Raw genomic sequence first — 16232 nt, 5'->3', positions numbered from 1 at the left:
TCTATTTGGCTGGTTGTTTATTTCCTTAACTTCCTGACAACCAATTACTTTGATTAGATTTAAAGGACTTTCTTTCATTTGTCACAACTTTTATGCTGATGAATATCATTTTAATATATTTTACTTACACAATACTTGGAATATGAGATTGCTCTTTCTATTACTGAGATAATTTGTTTTAATCCAACTGACAGAGCATAATTATTTGTACTATTCATGCATTACTATAAATTTTGATGTAAATAAATGATTGATTACATTAACCCATATAGAATATTCTTACATACCAAACTATAAACCATTTCTGAAGTATTCAAGAATCTTATGAAATATCTTTAACAATTCTATTTCGATGAGCATCAGCTATTCTTAGAATGCAATTCACTTTAGCTTCACAATAATTTTTAGGAAGCTTCTATCCATTATTTAATAATATACATTATGGATTGCATTTTTCACAATTCTTATAAAATTATTTCATACAAAATAACGTATTTCCATAAATATTATAAACGGTATTAGATATAATATCATTTTCATTTACTAGTTCCAATCAATATTACATGCGATCAAATTTGATCATTAATTAGATAAAAATGTGAGATTAACTCTCTAACTCATTCGATTCATTTATTTTGGACATTTTCTCCTATTGTTTCGTTTATTCATTCAGTTTATGACCAGTTTAGCCCTTTTTCCTAGTTTAACATTTTTTCATATTCAAACACTGAATTGAGTCCAGAAGAGTACAAACATATGCTATCAAAGTTTAATTATAGTAAAATTTATTAATCATCCAGGTATTCAATTCAGGAAGCCCATAGGAGAATCATCAATCCAATCCAACAAAAGTTCTCAATTATTTTTTTATGAAAATGTTTATTATTTTTTTCAGTTTTAACAGTCCATATATGAACTGATGTTCAATCTATTTGTATGGAGAATCATGCATTTATTAATTAAGAATTTAGAGTGAACAAATAGGTTATTTTCATACATTCTCATTATCCATTTCTCTTTGCATTTCAAGCTTAAAATCCCTCCGTAAAAAATTCATTCAAAAGTTTGAGTTTCGCTACCCAAGTCTATTTTGAATATTGTTTCTTTGTACAGTGAATAATAACATTGCACCAAGAGTTCTACAATAGTATTTCAGATTATTTCGTTTCCTAACACTTTGTTAGTGAATTTTGAAACTCTTTTATTCACATATGTGTAAATTCCCAATTAATAAACAAAGATGGAGGCAAAAAATCTTATAAACCTTCATCAAAAGATATTCAAATGAAATAAACCTCTTGGCAGAAACTCTTACCGTGCTCACAAAGAATATTTCTCACACAATTGTTCAATTTTTTTTAATTTTTGCTATCATTATTTTAGGCAATTCCGCTGTATTTTTTACTTTAAAATTTCACTTTATCAATTTCACCATAATTATTATTTGTTGCAAACCAGTCTTGAACAGAAGATATAACAAGATTGGCTGATTTATTTTGAATTAATTATATTTTGTGAAAAAAAACCTTTTACACCACTCTGATTGAAAAATTTAGTGGCTAAATGTATTTTCTATCATTTCTAAAACAAAGTGTTCAGCTTATTTAGAATGATTTTGGATAAAAGTGCCACGGACTCAAATTTCAATTTATAACAATTCAACGGTTAAGAGTGCACCCGTATGTACGTTTATTTGAGAGGAGGAGGATTACCCTCTCAATTTTGAGGGATTCGTTAGTTTATTTTCTCGATGAATATGCAATAAAATTTGATTTTTACCTTATCAATATACTTCATATAATATACACATGTTCATGTAAAAACTTTTTTCCAAAATCCTCAGGAATTAAGGGATTTTTGAATTTTAAGAATTTTTTTCGAATTTTTTCGAAAAAAAAATTTTCAGAACAGCCTTAACGGCTAAGATTTAGGAACAATGTTAAGTATCAAAAAGAAAGGAGGTCTGATATAGACAACATATATCGTTGAAGGTTGAAAAAATCTCTAATATTTGAGCCCAAAATTTCAAATTTTAATTTTTTGAAAAAAGAGGCCACCCGTATGTACGTTTATTTGAGAGGAGGAGGATTATATTTTTGAAAGGGTGAAACATTATGAATATGTTAATTATATAATAATATGTATTATTATAAAAAAGAAAAAATAAAGCACGTTAAAATTTTTCTTTCTTGATTTTTTACAAAATCTACTTAGAATTATGCAAAATATGACTAAATAATTATAAATTTCAAGTTAAATTTTAATTTTGATAAATAATTTAAATTTCAAAATATCAAGTTCAGTTCGACTATGTATGTAGTAATTCCTCAATAAAGTGCTAAAACCCTATTAAAATATATGAACATTTTCAACATTTTAATGTTTTTATTTAAAAATTTGATGGAATATGAGCTTCAAACAATTATTATGTAAATAAAAATAATTAAATATATGTATTTATTCGTATTACAACCGTAGTAAGTCGATTCTTCCTTTCTTCTATTGAGTTTTGAATTTGATTTCGAATTGTAAAAAGATTCAAAGGGAAAATACTAGCGGATAAAAACTACCTCCATGAAAGGGTCATAATGGAGTCAAGTTGTATTTTTTGATATTTTTTGCTTTTCAAGCCTAAATAGGTAGCCAAGATAATGCCTAAAAATAAGGTTCTAAATTCTGAAGTTTACATGATCCTCTCGTGTGCACCCTTAATTGTTAATCACCTTTTTTGAATTCAATTTTTTTTAATTTTTGACATTTCAAAAAAAGGGTTTACGGCCAAACCATGGAAACAGAAAAGATGGAACCAATAAGAACAATTGGTAAATATTCATTGATGAAAGTTATAGGTACAGGAGGATTTGCTGAAGTTTATTTAGCTATAAATACGAAAACAAAAGAAAAAGTTGCAATCAAGATCATAAAAAGAAAAATAACAGAAGATAGCTTTTTGATCCAGTATATAGAAAACGAATTGAGGATGATAACACGATTTGATCATCCAAATATCGTTAAAGTCCAAGATATAATTTACACCCCAGAAGAAATACTAATAATCATGGAATACTTGCCAAATGGAGATTTGCAGTCATTTGTTGACACCAAAACAAGAACTGGACAGACGGATCAGATCAGAATTGCAACAGAAATTTTAGAAGGCATAAATTATTTGCACAAACGTGGAATAGCCCATAGAGATATCAAGCCGGCTAACATTATGTTTGACGAGAAAATGCATCCAAAAATAATTGATTTTGGATTTTGTAGAGAGAAATCAGCTCTACTAAATACATGCTGTGGAACACAGCCGTTGATGGCTCCTGAAATTGTTATGGGAAAAACATATGACGGATTAAAAGCAGATATTTGGTCATACGGAGTAACCATACACATCATGGCTATGTTAGCCCTTCCATTTGAATTCCAAGGCTATTCACAGTTCATTCATGATGTGAAGAATAATTCCATCAAAATGTGTATCAAAGCAACAGGAGTTATTGGATGGCTTGTGAAGAATAGTTTAGCATATAATGCTGAAGAGAGAGCATCTTGTGATGATTTGCTGAACTACATCAAAACAAAAACAGTGGCTGTTGCTCCTCAGCTTACAGTTCCTATAGTGAAGAGGGCAAACACGTACACAGTCCTACAGCCAACGTCAAGGATTATCTCCAAATCCCCAGTTGTTATCAGATCCAGAAAGATTGCAAATCCTTTATTGGTTAAACCACAAACTCCTGCACCAAGACCAGATCAAAAGATTGCGTACTAATCTTATCGTTAATTTATTTGTTTAAACTATATCATGATTTATTTTCTTGTTTGTTCATACAAGCAATTGTATTGTAAATTATAGAACAGAACATCTTAACATTAAACATTTTTACAAAACATTAGATAATTTTCCCTCTAAATTTGAGATTTTTTGATTTTGATAGTTAAATTAATTGTCCTTCCGAAAGATAATATTATCAAACCAACAATTTCATGAATCTAAAGGCCATTTGTTACAATTTAAAAGATTTCGGAGGTTATATTAAAATACTATTTCATGTTTATTGTTTTCCGAAGTACTTTGTAAGGTGTTCTTCATAACTCTTGATCCATTCATCGTACTGTGGGTTCTTGATGACATCATTGCACTGGAATGATGGGATTTGTGTCATTCCACAGAATTCATGTGATCTAATGATTGGTCCATGAACACTGTCAGCGCCTAATCAATGGAAGAATTGATCTGGTTCTGTTAATGATTCAACTGGAGCATTCCAAGTGAATGAAAGCATGAACTTCTTTCCTTGAGCGAGGCCTCCACTACCATACTTCTTGGATGGGTCCTTTCTTGTACGTCCATCGCTGGCCCAAATCTTGCCAAGAGCGTAGAAGAAGACTTCATCAAGGTATTTCTTGACGTGCCATGGTGTTCCGAACCACCATATTGGGAATTGCCAAAGAAGGACATCAGCCCAAAGGATTTTTTGGACTTCTTCCTCTCCTTTGTAGTCAGCATCAGCCTTTGTTACTTGAACTTCATGTCCTTTCTCTGTAAGAGACTTTTTAGCATACTCAACAAGTGATTCATTGAGTTTGCCTTTAGAGGCAACAAATTCCTTAGAACCATCGATGATAAGGATCTTCATCTCAGGAAAAATGAAGTGGTTAAATGTCAAACAATTTTTGTGAAGAAAATCCGATAGAAATTGAAGCTATACACACAAAAAATTGAATTAGAATGATTGCAATGTAAATAAATCAATCGTCTCATATTGCTCAGCTGTGAATACAATTAATTTTTCATGATGACATTTTGACTTTTATCGAATACGATACCTTATCATCAAGCGCCATTCATTATGCAAAAACAATTACACTGATATTTTATTGATGCGTTTAGTCAATTCATTCTATTTTTGTTGTTTTTTTTTAGCTCATTTAGCTAGAATCGTCTATTAAAAAATAATATTGGGAAATTATAGAATAAAGAAATACGCTGCCGTATCATGATGAGTTCTCTATTGGCGATAAGTATATAGTTATAGATTTAATAATTTTTCATTTCTGATTTGATTGAATTTAGGCAATTTATTCCTTACGTTGACTATAAGTTCATAAAACAACCTAACAAAGGTCCTAAATATACAATTTTTTATTATTGATTCAAAAGCATTTGATTTTTTTTCTAAAAATACATAATAAAAGCGATAAATTTAAAAGAGAGACAAAACAGTTTATTCAGTTCTTTATAATTTTTCTATATCTCGGTATATCCTTCCATATCAGATTTCGATTTCCGAATTACTTCATACAAAGGCTTAATTAACAAGATACTACCAAGGATAAATCCAAGGGAGTATGATATAGGATACACGTACATTAGTCTTACAACATTATGCTTGTTTGTTACGTATAAAATCGAAACAAAAGTTATATGAGAAACAAAATTAGAAATGACAGAAATAATCATTGCACGAATACCTTTCTGTTGGGATTGCAGCATATTCTGGATAGTCAACCTTGTGAATAATATGAATGTTACTATATTACCATTCTTCAGCATATGGGATGAGTAATAAATGTATTTTTCTCCTTTTCCAAACAATTTTGAAATTTCTTTCGGAAAAACAAAACAAAGAGTGGTTGTAATGACACACCAAACCAAGGAAAGCCAGTTCAAATGAAAGGTAAGATGAAGATATCTCTTGCACATGTCAGCGGAATAAGCATAACTTGCTGCAGGTAAATATCCTGCACATAATGCTAAAACAACCATATTAATGAAAGCTTGGTATCTGCAAAGTGTGTTAAAACCAGCCATTGCGTATTCGTATTCATCTGAATTAGCTACACTTTTGCCGATCAGCTTTCTGACCAAAATTCCTGGTAAATTCATGCAAATTTGGAGAATTAACTGGGAACTACCAACAAGAAGTCCTTGGTATGTTGCGTGTGAGAATGGTTTGAACAAACCTTTCAATGATGGCTTGATATCGAAGACTCCGCAGAAGTAAAGGATAATTAATATAATTCCGGGAATGCCATCACAGATAACAACGACAATTGAAGGACCAATAATACCTGTTTTGAATACAGCAAGGAATAATGGATTGAGAGCACCCATACCTATGCCTAATGAGACTAAATAAATGATTCCGATAAGTAATGTACGACCTTCAGCTTGAAGGAAGCCACAACAAGCAAGGAATAAGCATGTAAAGACACTACCAACACATTGTGGTAGTAAGTATCTGAAAGCGGCGTTTGTAACTATATCACTTGCTCCGAACCATTTCGAACATGGCTTATTTATGGGTAAAAGTAAAGCTGGAACGACCATTCCGCATATTAAAGCTACTCTAAGTAAATCGCAAACAACCTGTTCGGCTTCTTTGAACTCGCATTTGCCAAATAATTTGCATATTTGTGTACTAGCCGCGCACATTAAAAATAAGCCAAATCCACGGGCCATTTGTTCCCAAAGAACATCAATTCCGACAGCTGATGTACCAATATCGCCAACGTATTTTGAAATCCAAATTGAATTTAAGATTCCGAAAAACGCATTCGTAATTTGAGAGCCAAGGGGACCTACCATTAACATAAGGATTGTCTTTAGAGGTGAATGCCCTGCTAATCTCTTGACTTCTTGGTGGTCTGTATTAACTTTCAAACTCAATTTAAGGGAGTCTTCCGACCAGAAAGCTCTCTCAATTTTTTGTGATGTTTACACCAAAAGTGAGATTCGTTAAGCGTTTTTCTCGTTGAATATTGAGTTTCCCGGATTTTGAGTTATTCATAAAGCTCCTCTATATTATACCCTATCTACTGATATGATTATTTTTGAAAAATCTCTTAAATCGACCTGCACTGAATTTTTTAGGGAAAATTCGAAATTTTCTAGGCGTTTTCTGTAACGTTTTTTTACGGAATAAAATCCGAAAAATAATTTTTTGAAGAATCATTAGGTCAGGTAAGTGGGGCTTCCAGGCGCGTTGCGCCCTCTAGCCCATAAGAAATTTTGCCCAAGACCCAAGAGGAGGACCGAACCCCAGCCGACCAGCCGGTGACAAAACCAAAACCGTTGTTATTTACATCATATTAATGGTGTCACTTTTTTAAATATCACTTTTTATGTCGCTTTTCACAATTATATATGTTTTCATGTTTTGTCACTTTTCTGTCACTTTTCGGGTAAAAACATTTTTATTATTATATATAAATGAATTTTACAAAACCACCGTTACCGTTCTTTGGAAATAAGAGTAGATGTAAAGATATTATATTGAGAGAACTTAAGAAACTACCGAATGGTCTAACATTTGTAGATTTGTTCGGTGGAAGTTTCTATATATCCCATTTATGTCATACAATATTCCCTGACTCAAAGATTATATGCAATGACTTCGACAACTATATGGACCGTCTCAAACATATTCCAGACACAAATAATATATTGAAAGAGTTAAAAGAAAAAATACCTATAGGTAAGATGGAACGTATACCATTAGATAAGAAAAATATTGTGAGAGAGGTTTTGAAAAAAGCAGAATATATAGACTGGGATAGTATATCTGCTAGACTATTATATAGTGGTGCTATAAGAGTTCATGACATTGAAACACTTATGTCAAAAGTTTTATATCTTAACTATACAAATGTTTTCAAAGAGGACATAGAAAAATATATTGAGGGTATAGAGTTTGTGAGATGTCATTGGACAGAGTTGTATGAAAAATATAAAGACAAGGAAAATGTTTTCTTTATAGTGGACCCGCTGTTCTATAACACATGGGATTTTCAATACCAAGTAGACTGGACTTTGAGAGACTCTTTAGAAACTTTAGACGTTATACATAACCATCCATGCTTTTACTTTACATCCGATAAAAGTGGTTTGGAAACCGTTATGAGATGGTTAGAGGACATACATGACTATGAGTTTATATATGACAAGATAGAATATGAGAGAGGTCCTATAAACTGGAGAAAGTGTCACAATAAAGAAATTTTATTAGTAAGTAAATGTGGTTTGAAATAGGACTACTTGTTTTAGGTTTTTTCCATTGTGTCATTTATTTATTTGACGTGGCAGAAAAGTACAGAGAATATGAAGATGAACCAATGCCTGCAAATGTTCAGCATATGTACTCGTAAGAGATATTTTTATCTAATATTAAATGGACGCACAGAACTTAGCGAATGCACAGCAACCTGGACAACCAAACCCAGAGAATATTCCAAATGAAGTTAGAATACAAACTGCAATGGCAAACTATGGTCAAGTGCCAACAGATGTACAAATGCAAACTGCCATGTCAAATGACGCTGCGTTAGGTTTGCCACCATGGTATGCAAATATGAGATGGAAAGAGTTTTATACAAACCCCGAAGTGGGATATAAACAACTTTATGCAGATGACGCGAACACAGGAGTTGACCCAGAATATGTTTTCTACCAGAGGAGAAACAGAATGTATGAGCTCCAGTTAAAGAATGCTATGGAACTCAACAGGAAACGTAAGAGACTAGGCGGACATTAGATTTTTACATATAGTAAAATGAGTTTCTTCAGTAAGATAGGAAACTTCTTTCGAAATGTTGGAAGAGGTATATGGAATGGAATAAAATCTGTCGGAAGAGGAGTATGGAACGGTGTCAAAAATATTGGTAAAAGAGTAGGTCAGTTCGTTGGTATTATACCTAAAGACCCTAAACCAGAAGAGCAAGCTCCTGTTATACAACAGCCTGAACCTGTACCACAGTCTAGTTGGCAACCAAATCCAACACCTCAACCGTATTAAAAAATTATATTTTTATCGTTCGATAGTAGTTGTATATGAAACTAAGTTCTAAGTAAAACGCATGGTATAATGGAATTATTCTTTTTCTTCCATCTGTAGTAAACCATACTTGAAAGTCTGAAATACTTCCACTCGGCGGTTCATATAACTTTGTAGGTTTTTCGTAAAAGTCATTCATCAGACATAAGAAAGAGTTTTGCGCACCAGAAAATGAAGCATGAACAATAATAGCATCTGGGTCGAAAATATTTTCATATGTTCCATTAGGTTTTTCGACTTCATAATAGTCCGGGTGTACTGGATATGCTGCAGGCTGATTTAACATCCTCATAAATCTATACCATGCCAAGTTGTTATATTTTGTAGAAATATAAACGTTTTCTCCAAGGTCTTCTATTTTATTGATTTTAACAGTTGCATTTTTCCTGTCATAAATAATATCGAGATGGTATTCTCCTTCGTCAATGTTAAACTGGTTTGCATATTCAATATAGATATCGTTTATTTTTTCTTGAAAAGCTTGAAGAGTTGTTTCTAAGTTTATAAGCAAATTAACTTGTAAAAGTTTTCCTTGTTCAAATTTCTCATACATACGTTTTTCTTTGTTATAGTATCGAACTTCAAAACCGACCGTAAATGGGAAACCATGTATGGCTTCTGAAATGAACTTCATTCTACGAAAGCCAATAGCTTTTGTGACGGATGGGTCTCTTAACCATCTTAATGGGTAGTCAAAACGATAGCCTTCATGCTTTACGGTATCTGTCTCAAACTTTTGACCGACATTAGTAAAAAGTTCATCTAATGGTTTAGTTGTAGCAACTCTAGAATTTTCTTTTTCTATTGGAAGCATATTTTATCTATAATAAAAATGTCAAATGAAACAGCGTCTATGAGAGAAATACAACACAACCGACAACTCATTATGCAAGCTCTAAATAAGAACACAACAAACTTTTCAAACTATTCTAAGATATCTGAGTCATTGAAAGGGGGTGACTTAAAACTGACAATAAACCCAATGACAGATGAGTTTCTATTTCAAGACAATAAGAACAATACTGTCTGTATAAATCCAACAAAAGGAACTTTAAACGAGAAACCTATAAATGAACTTCTTTTGAAAGCAGATGTTGACAACAAAGCTGACAAAGAATATGTAGACGATGCAATAGCAAAAGAAGAAGAAAGAGCTAACAATGCTTATGCAACAAAAGAACATACTCATCCTGAACTAGCAGACAAAACATATGTTGACAATAAAATGTCAAGTGAAGTGACAAGAGCTGAAAACGAATATTCTAAAAAGACTCATATACATTATATTAACCAAATACCAAGTCTTAAGGAAACATTAGAGACAAAAGCAGATAAGACTCATACACATTCTATATCTGATATTACAAACTTACAAGAAACCTTAAACAGGAAAAGTGACGTTGGACATACACATTCTATATCTGATATTACAAACTTACAAGAAACCTTAAACAGGAAAAGTGACGTTGGACATACACATTCTATATCTGATATTACAAACTTACAAGAAACCTTAAACAGGAAAAGTGACGTTGGACATACACATTCTATATCTGATATTACAAACTTAAACGTTAGCCTTGAAAATAAAGCAGATAAAACATATGTCAATGAAATATACCAAAGTTTGATAGGAACAAAAAATATTGAAACTATTGTTGGTGACTTTTCTGTCAATAAAGAAAATAAATATTTTAGATGGCAGTTGGTACAGTCCTTAGAAAATGGTACACGGTATAAACTCATTCCGAAAAATAACAATGAAATGTATGTAAGCTATAAAAAGAATGATGGTACACAAGTTAAAGTTCCATTAGACAACAACTGCTACTTAAACTTATATGGAGACGAACAAAAGAAATATTTAAGAGTTTATGAAATGGCAGATATGACATTGCCTGACCCAGCTCCAGCACCATATTATTATGACTATGGAGATGACGACAGAACACCACATGTAGATGAACAAAAGCTAACATTATATTTAGATTATTATAGATATAAAAGATATAATGCAATAGAAAAAACGAGAATAGTATATTATTATACAGATGACAGAAATAAATATTATAGTCAAGATTTTACCTACCCTGAAAACATAAGATTATATTATAAAAAATATTCTGACACAAACCAGAAGAAACCTGAAATAGTTGCACTATATTTTAAGTTCAAAAGAGACAATCCTATAATATCTCATATGTTTGATTTAATGAACCCAGTAGGTTCTATTTATACATCTATGGATGCAAGAGGTCCTCAAGTAATGTTTGGTGTTGGTGCATGGGAACAAATAGTCGACAGGTTTTTGTATTATGCAAACTCTTCAAAGGAAACAGGTGGAAGTAAAACGATTTCAGGTGAAAATTTACCTGCACACAGTCATTACATAGATTTAAGTACATCTCAAGCAGGTTGGCATAAGCATAGATATTGGGATTGGTCAGGAATGACAAAAGGTAAAGGATATGATGTTAAAGACGACGTTAAGTTTGCTATAAATTGTTACTGGGATGACACGCAGGGAGAAGGAAACCATACACATTTCATTTCAGGATATACACAAACAACGGGACAAAGTAAAGAATACATGCCACCTTACATGACAGTTTACGCATGGTATAGAATTGCTTAGTCGTCATTTTCAACTTCTTTAGCATATTCGTCAGGAGTTGTCTTATATTTGTTAGGAACTGTCTTTGAAAGTATACCACCTTGAACTTTGACAAGTTTGAAACGAGGTCTGACAATAGTAGTTTTATCTTCTGCTTGCAGTGTGTACATTTTGCCATGTTTGCCTAAAACTTCATATAATTTCTTGTATACTTTCTTCTATTTTTACGAACACGAATGTGAGTACCTGTCGAGTTCCCATTGTTGTCATAGTCAATAGTATTTTCATATGGGTCGCGTTTAGGTATTTCTTTTTTTTACTTTGTCACCTTTCTGAAGTTTAAGCCCGGCATTCTTTCTTGTTTGTCTCTTTTGACTAAATTATTAAATATATAGTCTTTCTCTAAGTCAGGGTTGTTTTTTATTTCTTCGGGGGAGTGGTTTCCCAAACCTTTTTGTTTACGGTTATTGTAAATATTTAAAACTTGTCTCATCTTTGCCTGGGAGAAGTGTCTATATTTGTCGTCATATGACATTTCATTTGCTTCACCACCTTGTGGTTGGTTTAAGTCTCTTAACATTTTTATACATCCGTCAATGACACCAAGAGCAGAATGGTTTTGGTCGACAATGAAATATTGGTTTACATTTTTTGAACGCAGATAGTTTTTTACATCATCTGATTTGAAAGAACTTTCACAGTCAGATGTCAGTTTTGTTGGATGGTATTTGTCAACGAATATTGTCAAAGCTGCTAAGATATCTAAAATAGCTTTGGACTGTAATGGTATGGCTTCACAGTATCTTGTGTTTTGACCAACAAATATTAACCAGTATGGTGGTCCATCTTCTCTATACCTCGGAATGTTTTCCAAGATATCCATAAACCAAGCATTTGGTGTTGAACTAAAGATTTTTATCATGTGTGCTTTCTTTGTCGCTTTAGAAACATAGGGGTCCTTGTTCGGATTCGTCATTTTTTACCCTATAAGAAATGGGTTTATTTGGCACATTAGCAGGAGTCGCATCTAGATTTTTACCCGCAGTGGGAACAATAGCCAGAGGTGTATTTGGAGTTGGAAGGAAGATTTTGAGTACATTAGGTATACTTAAAGAGAAAGCACAACCTATTATACAAACTGTACAGAAAGGTTGGGATGTATCACGAGATGCAACAAATCTTATTCCAAATCCTGAAACAAGAGGAAAAGTTCAAGGATGGATGGACAATGTAGGAAGACAAGCAGGAAACTATTATAACAAAGCAAATGACTACTATAACCAAGCAGGACACTATATGGACCAAGGTGAAAGATTCTTTAACAGAGGATATAACATGCACAACAGTGGGTAAACAATAACCAACCTCAACCGCCTCAAACGTGGGGAATGTAAAGTTTTTTATTGAGATGAAATGAACAATGCAGCATTGAGACAAATGAGTTCAAGATGGATTTGTCGGCTTCCAGCATTTAAACCGATACCATATAGTCAGGCTCAGCATGTGAAACTGAATGATATTATTAAAGGAACCATCCCACCTCCACAACAACAACCAGTTGAAAACAAACCAAACTAAAATTTTTTACTGAGATGAAATGACCGAAGAAGTTGAAAACGGTAAGATTTGACACCACAAACAAAAAGTTCAGACCATTGTCAAAACCTGTCAAAGAACTTACAGATGAAGAGAAAAAATTCAATAATAGAAAGTGCCAGGTCTGGAAAATACAAACCCTAACTATTAAAGTCACTTTTCATAGAAATGGAACGGCTAGTATCTCAAAAAGAAACAGACTCTCACAAATAAAATATTGAAGTCTGAAGGAGCTTTCGAGACAACAGATGGAAAAGTTTACTTCACTGACCAACAGTTCATTATAGAACATCTCATTGACTTAGAGTCGAAATATTCTAAACTTTACAACAAACAAAAAGTTGAAAGGAAAACAAAAACAAATGGCATATGATATTTATGAAGATTTTGACGACACAACTGTTCCTGCAAGTGAAGTAAAGTCAGAGGACCGAAAAGTGACGAAAAACCGATAGAAGAAGAAAAACCAAAAATGAAACTAAACCAAAACCAAAGTTTAGTTTCCAAACTAAACCAAGTCAACTTCATTAGCTGGTATTTATATACGAAAAAAAGAGATCTGACATTGTGTCAGATCTTCAGTAAAAGTGACATTTACAATGTCAAAAAATAGAATGAAGTTTAAGTAATTAAAATTGAGGGTGAGAGTAGTATTGTATGAAATAATATCTCTCACCCTCCAATTCATCCTATGGCGCCGAAAAAATTTTGGTGAAATGCGACCACATTTCACCAAAATTTCTCGGCGCCATATAGAGAACTAGAGCCTGTGAGGTACTGATACTATCCATGTACCTCGCAGGGCTCTAGTTCCAAGCCAAAATGGCTAAAAAATTCCCGCAATTGTTCACATTGCGGGCAATTTTTTAGCCATTTTGGCTGGGAATTGGAGGGTGAGAGTAGTATTGTATGAAATAATATCTCTCACCCTCCAATTCATCCTATGGCGCCGAAAAAATTTTGGTGAAATGCGACCACATTTCACCAAAATTTCTCGGCGCCATATAGAGAACTAGAGCCTGTAGGTACTGATACTATCCATGTACCTCGCAGGCTCTAGTTCCAAGCCAAAATGGCTAAAAATTGCCCGCAATTGTTCACATTGCGGGCAATTTTTAGCCATTTTGGCTGGGAATTGGAGGGTGAGAGTAGTATTGTATGAAAATAATATCTCTCACCCTCCAATTCATCCTATGGCGCCGAAAAAATTTTGGGTGTTCGGTGAAATGCGACCACATTCACCAAAATTTCTCGGCGCCATATAGAGAACTAGAGCCTGTGAGGTACTGATACTATCCATGTACCTCGCAGGCTCTAGTTCCAAGCCAAAATGGCTAAAAATTGCCCGCAATTGTTCACATTGCGGGCAATTTTTAGCCATTTTGGCTGGGAATTGGAGGGTGAGAGTAGTATTGTATGAAATAATATATCTCTCACCCTCCAATTCATCCTATGGCCCGAAAAAATTTTGGTGAAATGCGACCACATTTCACCAAAATTTCTCGGCGCCATATAGAGACTAGAGCCTGTGGTACTGATACTATCCATGTACCTCGCAGGCTCTAGTTCCAAGCCAAAATGGCTAAAAATTGCCCGCAATTGTTCACATTGCGGGCATTTTTAGCCATTTTGGCTGGGAATTGGAGGGTGAGAGTAGTATTGTATGAAATAATATCTCTCACCCTCCAATTTCCTATGGCGCCGAAAAATTTTGGTGAAATGCGACCACATTTCACCAAAATTTCTCGGCGCCATATAGAGAACTAGAGCCTGTGAGTACTGATACTATCCATGTACCTCGCAGGCTCTAGTTCCAAGCCAAAATGGCTAAAAATTGCCCGCAATTGTTCACATTGCGGGCAATTTTAGCCATTTTGGCTGGGGAATTGGAGGGTGAGAGTAGTATTGTATGAAATAATATCTCTCACCCTCCAATTCATCCTATGGCGCCGAAAAAATTTTGGTGAAATGCGACCACATTTCACCAAAATTTCTCGGCGCCATATAGGAACTAGGCCTGTGAGGTACTGATACTATCCATGTACCTCGCAGGCTCTAGTTCCAAGCCAAATGGGCTAAAAATTGCCCGCAATTGTTCACATTGCGGGCAATTTTTAGCCATTTTGGCTGGGAATTGGAGGTGAGAGTAGTATTGTATGAAATAATATCTCTCACCCTCCAATTCATCCTATGGCGCCGAAAAAAATTTGGTGAAATGCGACCACATTTCACCAAAATTTCTCGGCGCCATATAGAGAACTAGAGCCTGTGAGGTACTGATACTATCCATGTACCTCGCAGGCTCTAGTTCCAAGCCAAAATGGCTAAAAATTGCCCGCAATTGTTCACATTCCCATCTTTGTTGGTAAACGAAGAATATGAAATAAATTATGAAGAAGATAATGATGAATAAAATATCACTTTTTATATTTTTGACACGTAAAGTTGTCACTTTTCTGTCAAACCGTTTTCATCGTTTTCGTATATAACAAAAATGCCCCCATATAGAATGGATAGAAAGTCTGCTAGAATAAAAGCAGAGTTACAAAGATATTGGTTGGAGAGTTTCGAAGAATTTTAAATATAGGAAGGGAAGACCCATAAAAGTCTATGACAAATTGTCTGGTCTTCGCTACGAAATGGATTTGGAAACAGCACGTTGCCAATTATCCAAACGGACTAGAGAGGTTAGAAGAAGAACGTCTTATGACATGCCTTTCGATGTTAGTGAACCTCAAGTTGAAGGACACGACGCTTTGCCAGATTCTACTGGAAACATGACGAACAATTGCATCCTTTGAGAAGGAAAAAGGAAAGGTGAAGACGCACATGCTCCCATGGAAAGAACAAGATTGCATAGAAAAGTTATCGTGAAGTTAGAAGTCAAATTACATCTGGTCGAACCTTTACAGTAAACTTTGACGAAGGAAAGAACAAAGAAGGCTTCATGGGGTTGTATTGCTGCAATTCAAGACGGAAATAAGAAAGCGACACAATCTCAGATTGACCATAACAGATTTGGATGGTCACATTTACTATGCACATGCAATGAACAAACAGCCGCAAAACTTCTTGACGCTTTCAAGACTACAAAGAGAGAACAAATGGTTGACTCCATCAGACATTTTGAATGCAATTGAAGGAATTGCAAGCTGTCAAGTTCGAATGGTTACAACTTAAATTCT

General features: G+C 33.8%; 9 protein-coding genes and 1 pseudogene across 10 annotated transcripts, besides 6 other annotated features; 6 read left to right on the top strand and 4 right to left on the bottom strand.

Moving 5' to 3' along the window:
• Nucleotides 1-1671: 1671 nt before the first annotated feature.
• Nucleotides 1672-2708: a mobile genetic element.
• Nucleotides 2709-2760: 52 nt separating this feature from the next.
• Nucleotides 2761-3868, top strand: TVAGG3_0751330 (protein serine/threonine kinase protein; the record flags this gene model as incomplete). Its single annotated transcript, XM_001314777.1, has 1 exon — nt 2786-3772. One exon carries the CDS (start codon nt 2786-2788, stop codon nt 3770-3772), a length of 987 nt encoding a protein of 328 aa, XP_001314812.1.
• Nucleotides 3869-3885: 17 nt separating this feature from the next.
• TVAGG3_0751320 (flavodoxin-like fold) lies at nt 3886-4646 on the bottom strand (the record flags this gene model as incomplete). The annotated part of the gene is made up of 1 exon (XM_001314778.2): nt 4221-4640. The coding sequence occupies one exon, from the start codon at nt 4638-4640 to the stop codon at nt 4221-4223; it is 420 nt and encodes a 139-aa protein (XP_001314813.1).
• A 560-nt stretch (nt 4647-5206) lies between these two features.
• TVAGG3_0751310 (multidrug resistance protein YPNP-related family) lies at nt 5207-7036 on the bottom strand (the record flags this gene model as incomplete). The annotated part of the gene is made up of 1 exon (XM_001314779.1): nt 5252-6592. The coding sequence occupies one exon, from the start codon at nt 6590-6592 to the stop codon at nt 5252-5254; it is 1341 nt and encodes a 446-aa protein (XP_001314814.1).
• Nucleotides 7037-8174: 1138 nt separating this feature from the next.
• TVAGG3_0751300 (uncharacterized protein) lies at nt 8175-8537 on the top strand (the record flags this gene model as incomplete). Its single annotated transcript, XM_051245262.1, has 1 exon — nt 8175-8537. The coding sequence occupies one exon, from the start codon at nt 8175-8177 to the stop codon at nt 8535-8537; it is 363 nt and encodes a 120-aa protein (XP_051091849.1).
• An 18-nt stretch (nt 8538-8555) lies between these two features.
• Nucleotides 8556-8798, top strand: TVAGG3_0751290 (serine threonine-protein phosphatase family; the record flags this gene model as incomplete). Its single annotated transcript, XM_051245261.1, has 1 exon — nt 8556-8798. The coding sequence occupies one exon, from the start codon at nt 8556-8558 to the stop codon at nt 8796-8798; it is 243 nt and encodes an 80-aa protein (XP_051091848.1).
• Nucleotides 8799-8802: 4 nt separating this feature from the next.
• On the bottom strand, nt 8803-9632 carry TVAGG3_0751280 (uncharacterized protein; the record flags this gene model as incomplete). Its single annotated transcript, XM_051245260.1, has 1 exon — nt 8803-9630. A coding segment is annotated over one exon (828 nt), but the record flags the coding sequence as incomplete, so codon positions are not given.
• Nucleotides 9633-10170: 538 nt separating this feature from the next.
• Nucleotides 10171-12564: a mobile genetic element.
• Nucleotides 10717-11472, top strand: TVAGG3_0751270 (phage tail repeat-like family; the record flags this gene model as incomplete). Its single annotated transcript, XM_051245259.1, has 1 exon — nt 10717-11472. The coding sequence occupies one exon, from the start codon at nt 10717-10719 to the stop codon at nt 11470-11472; it is 756 nt and encodes a 251-aa protein (XP_051091846.1).
• Nucleotides 11919-12427, bottom strand: TVAGG3_0751260 (uncharacterized protein; the record flags this gene model as incomplete). The annotated part of the gene is made up of 1 exon (XM_051245258.1): nt 11919-12427. A coding segment is annotated over one exon (509 nt), but the record flags the coding sequence as incomplete, so codon positions are not given.
• A 300-nt stretch (nt 12565-12864) lies between the features above and the next one.
• TVAGG3_0751240 (uncharacterized protein) lies at nt 12865-13029 on the top strand (the record flags this gene model as incomplete). The annotated part of the gene is made up of 1 exon (XM_001290391.1): nt 12865-13029. One exon carries the CDS (start codon nt 12865-12867, stop codon nt 13027-13029), a length of 165 nt encoding a protein of 54 aa, XP_001290392.1.
• A 19-nt stretch (nt 13030-13048) lies between these two features.
• Nucleotides 13049-13680, top strand: TVAGG3_0751230 (annotated as a pseudogene). Its single transcript has one exon. A coding segment is annotated over exon 1 (632 nt).
• Nucleotides 13681-14002: 322 nt separating this feature from the next.
• Nucleotides 14003-14110: a mobile genetic element.
• A 637-nt stretch (nt 14111-14747) lies between these two features.
• Nucleotides 14748-14861: a mobile genetic element.
• Nucleotides 14862-15249: 388 nt separating this feature from the next.
• Nucleotides 15250-15358: a mobile genetic element.
• A 118-nt stretch (nt 15359-15476) lies between these two features.
• Nucleotides 15477-15538: a mobile genetic element.
• The last annotated feature ends 694 nt before the right edge of the window (nt 15539-16232 follow it).

Source organism: Trichomonas vaginalis, chromosome III (genome assembly GCF_026262505.1).
Source record: "Trichomonas vaginalis G3 chromosome III, whole genome shotgun sequence".
Taxonomy (NCBI): Eukaryota; Parabasalia; order Trichomonadida; family Trichomonadidae; genus Trichomonas; species Trichomonas vaginalis.
This window is presented reverse-complemented; position numbering and strand designations above follow the sequence as displayed.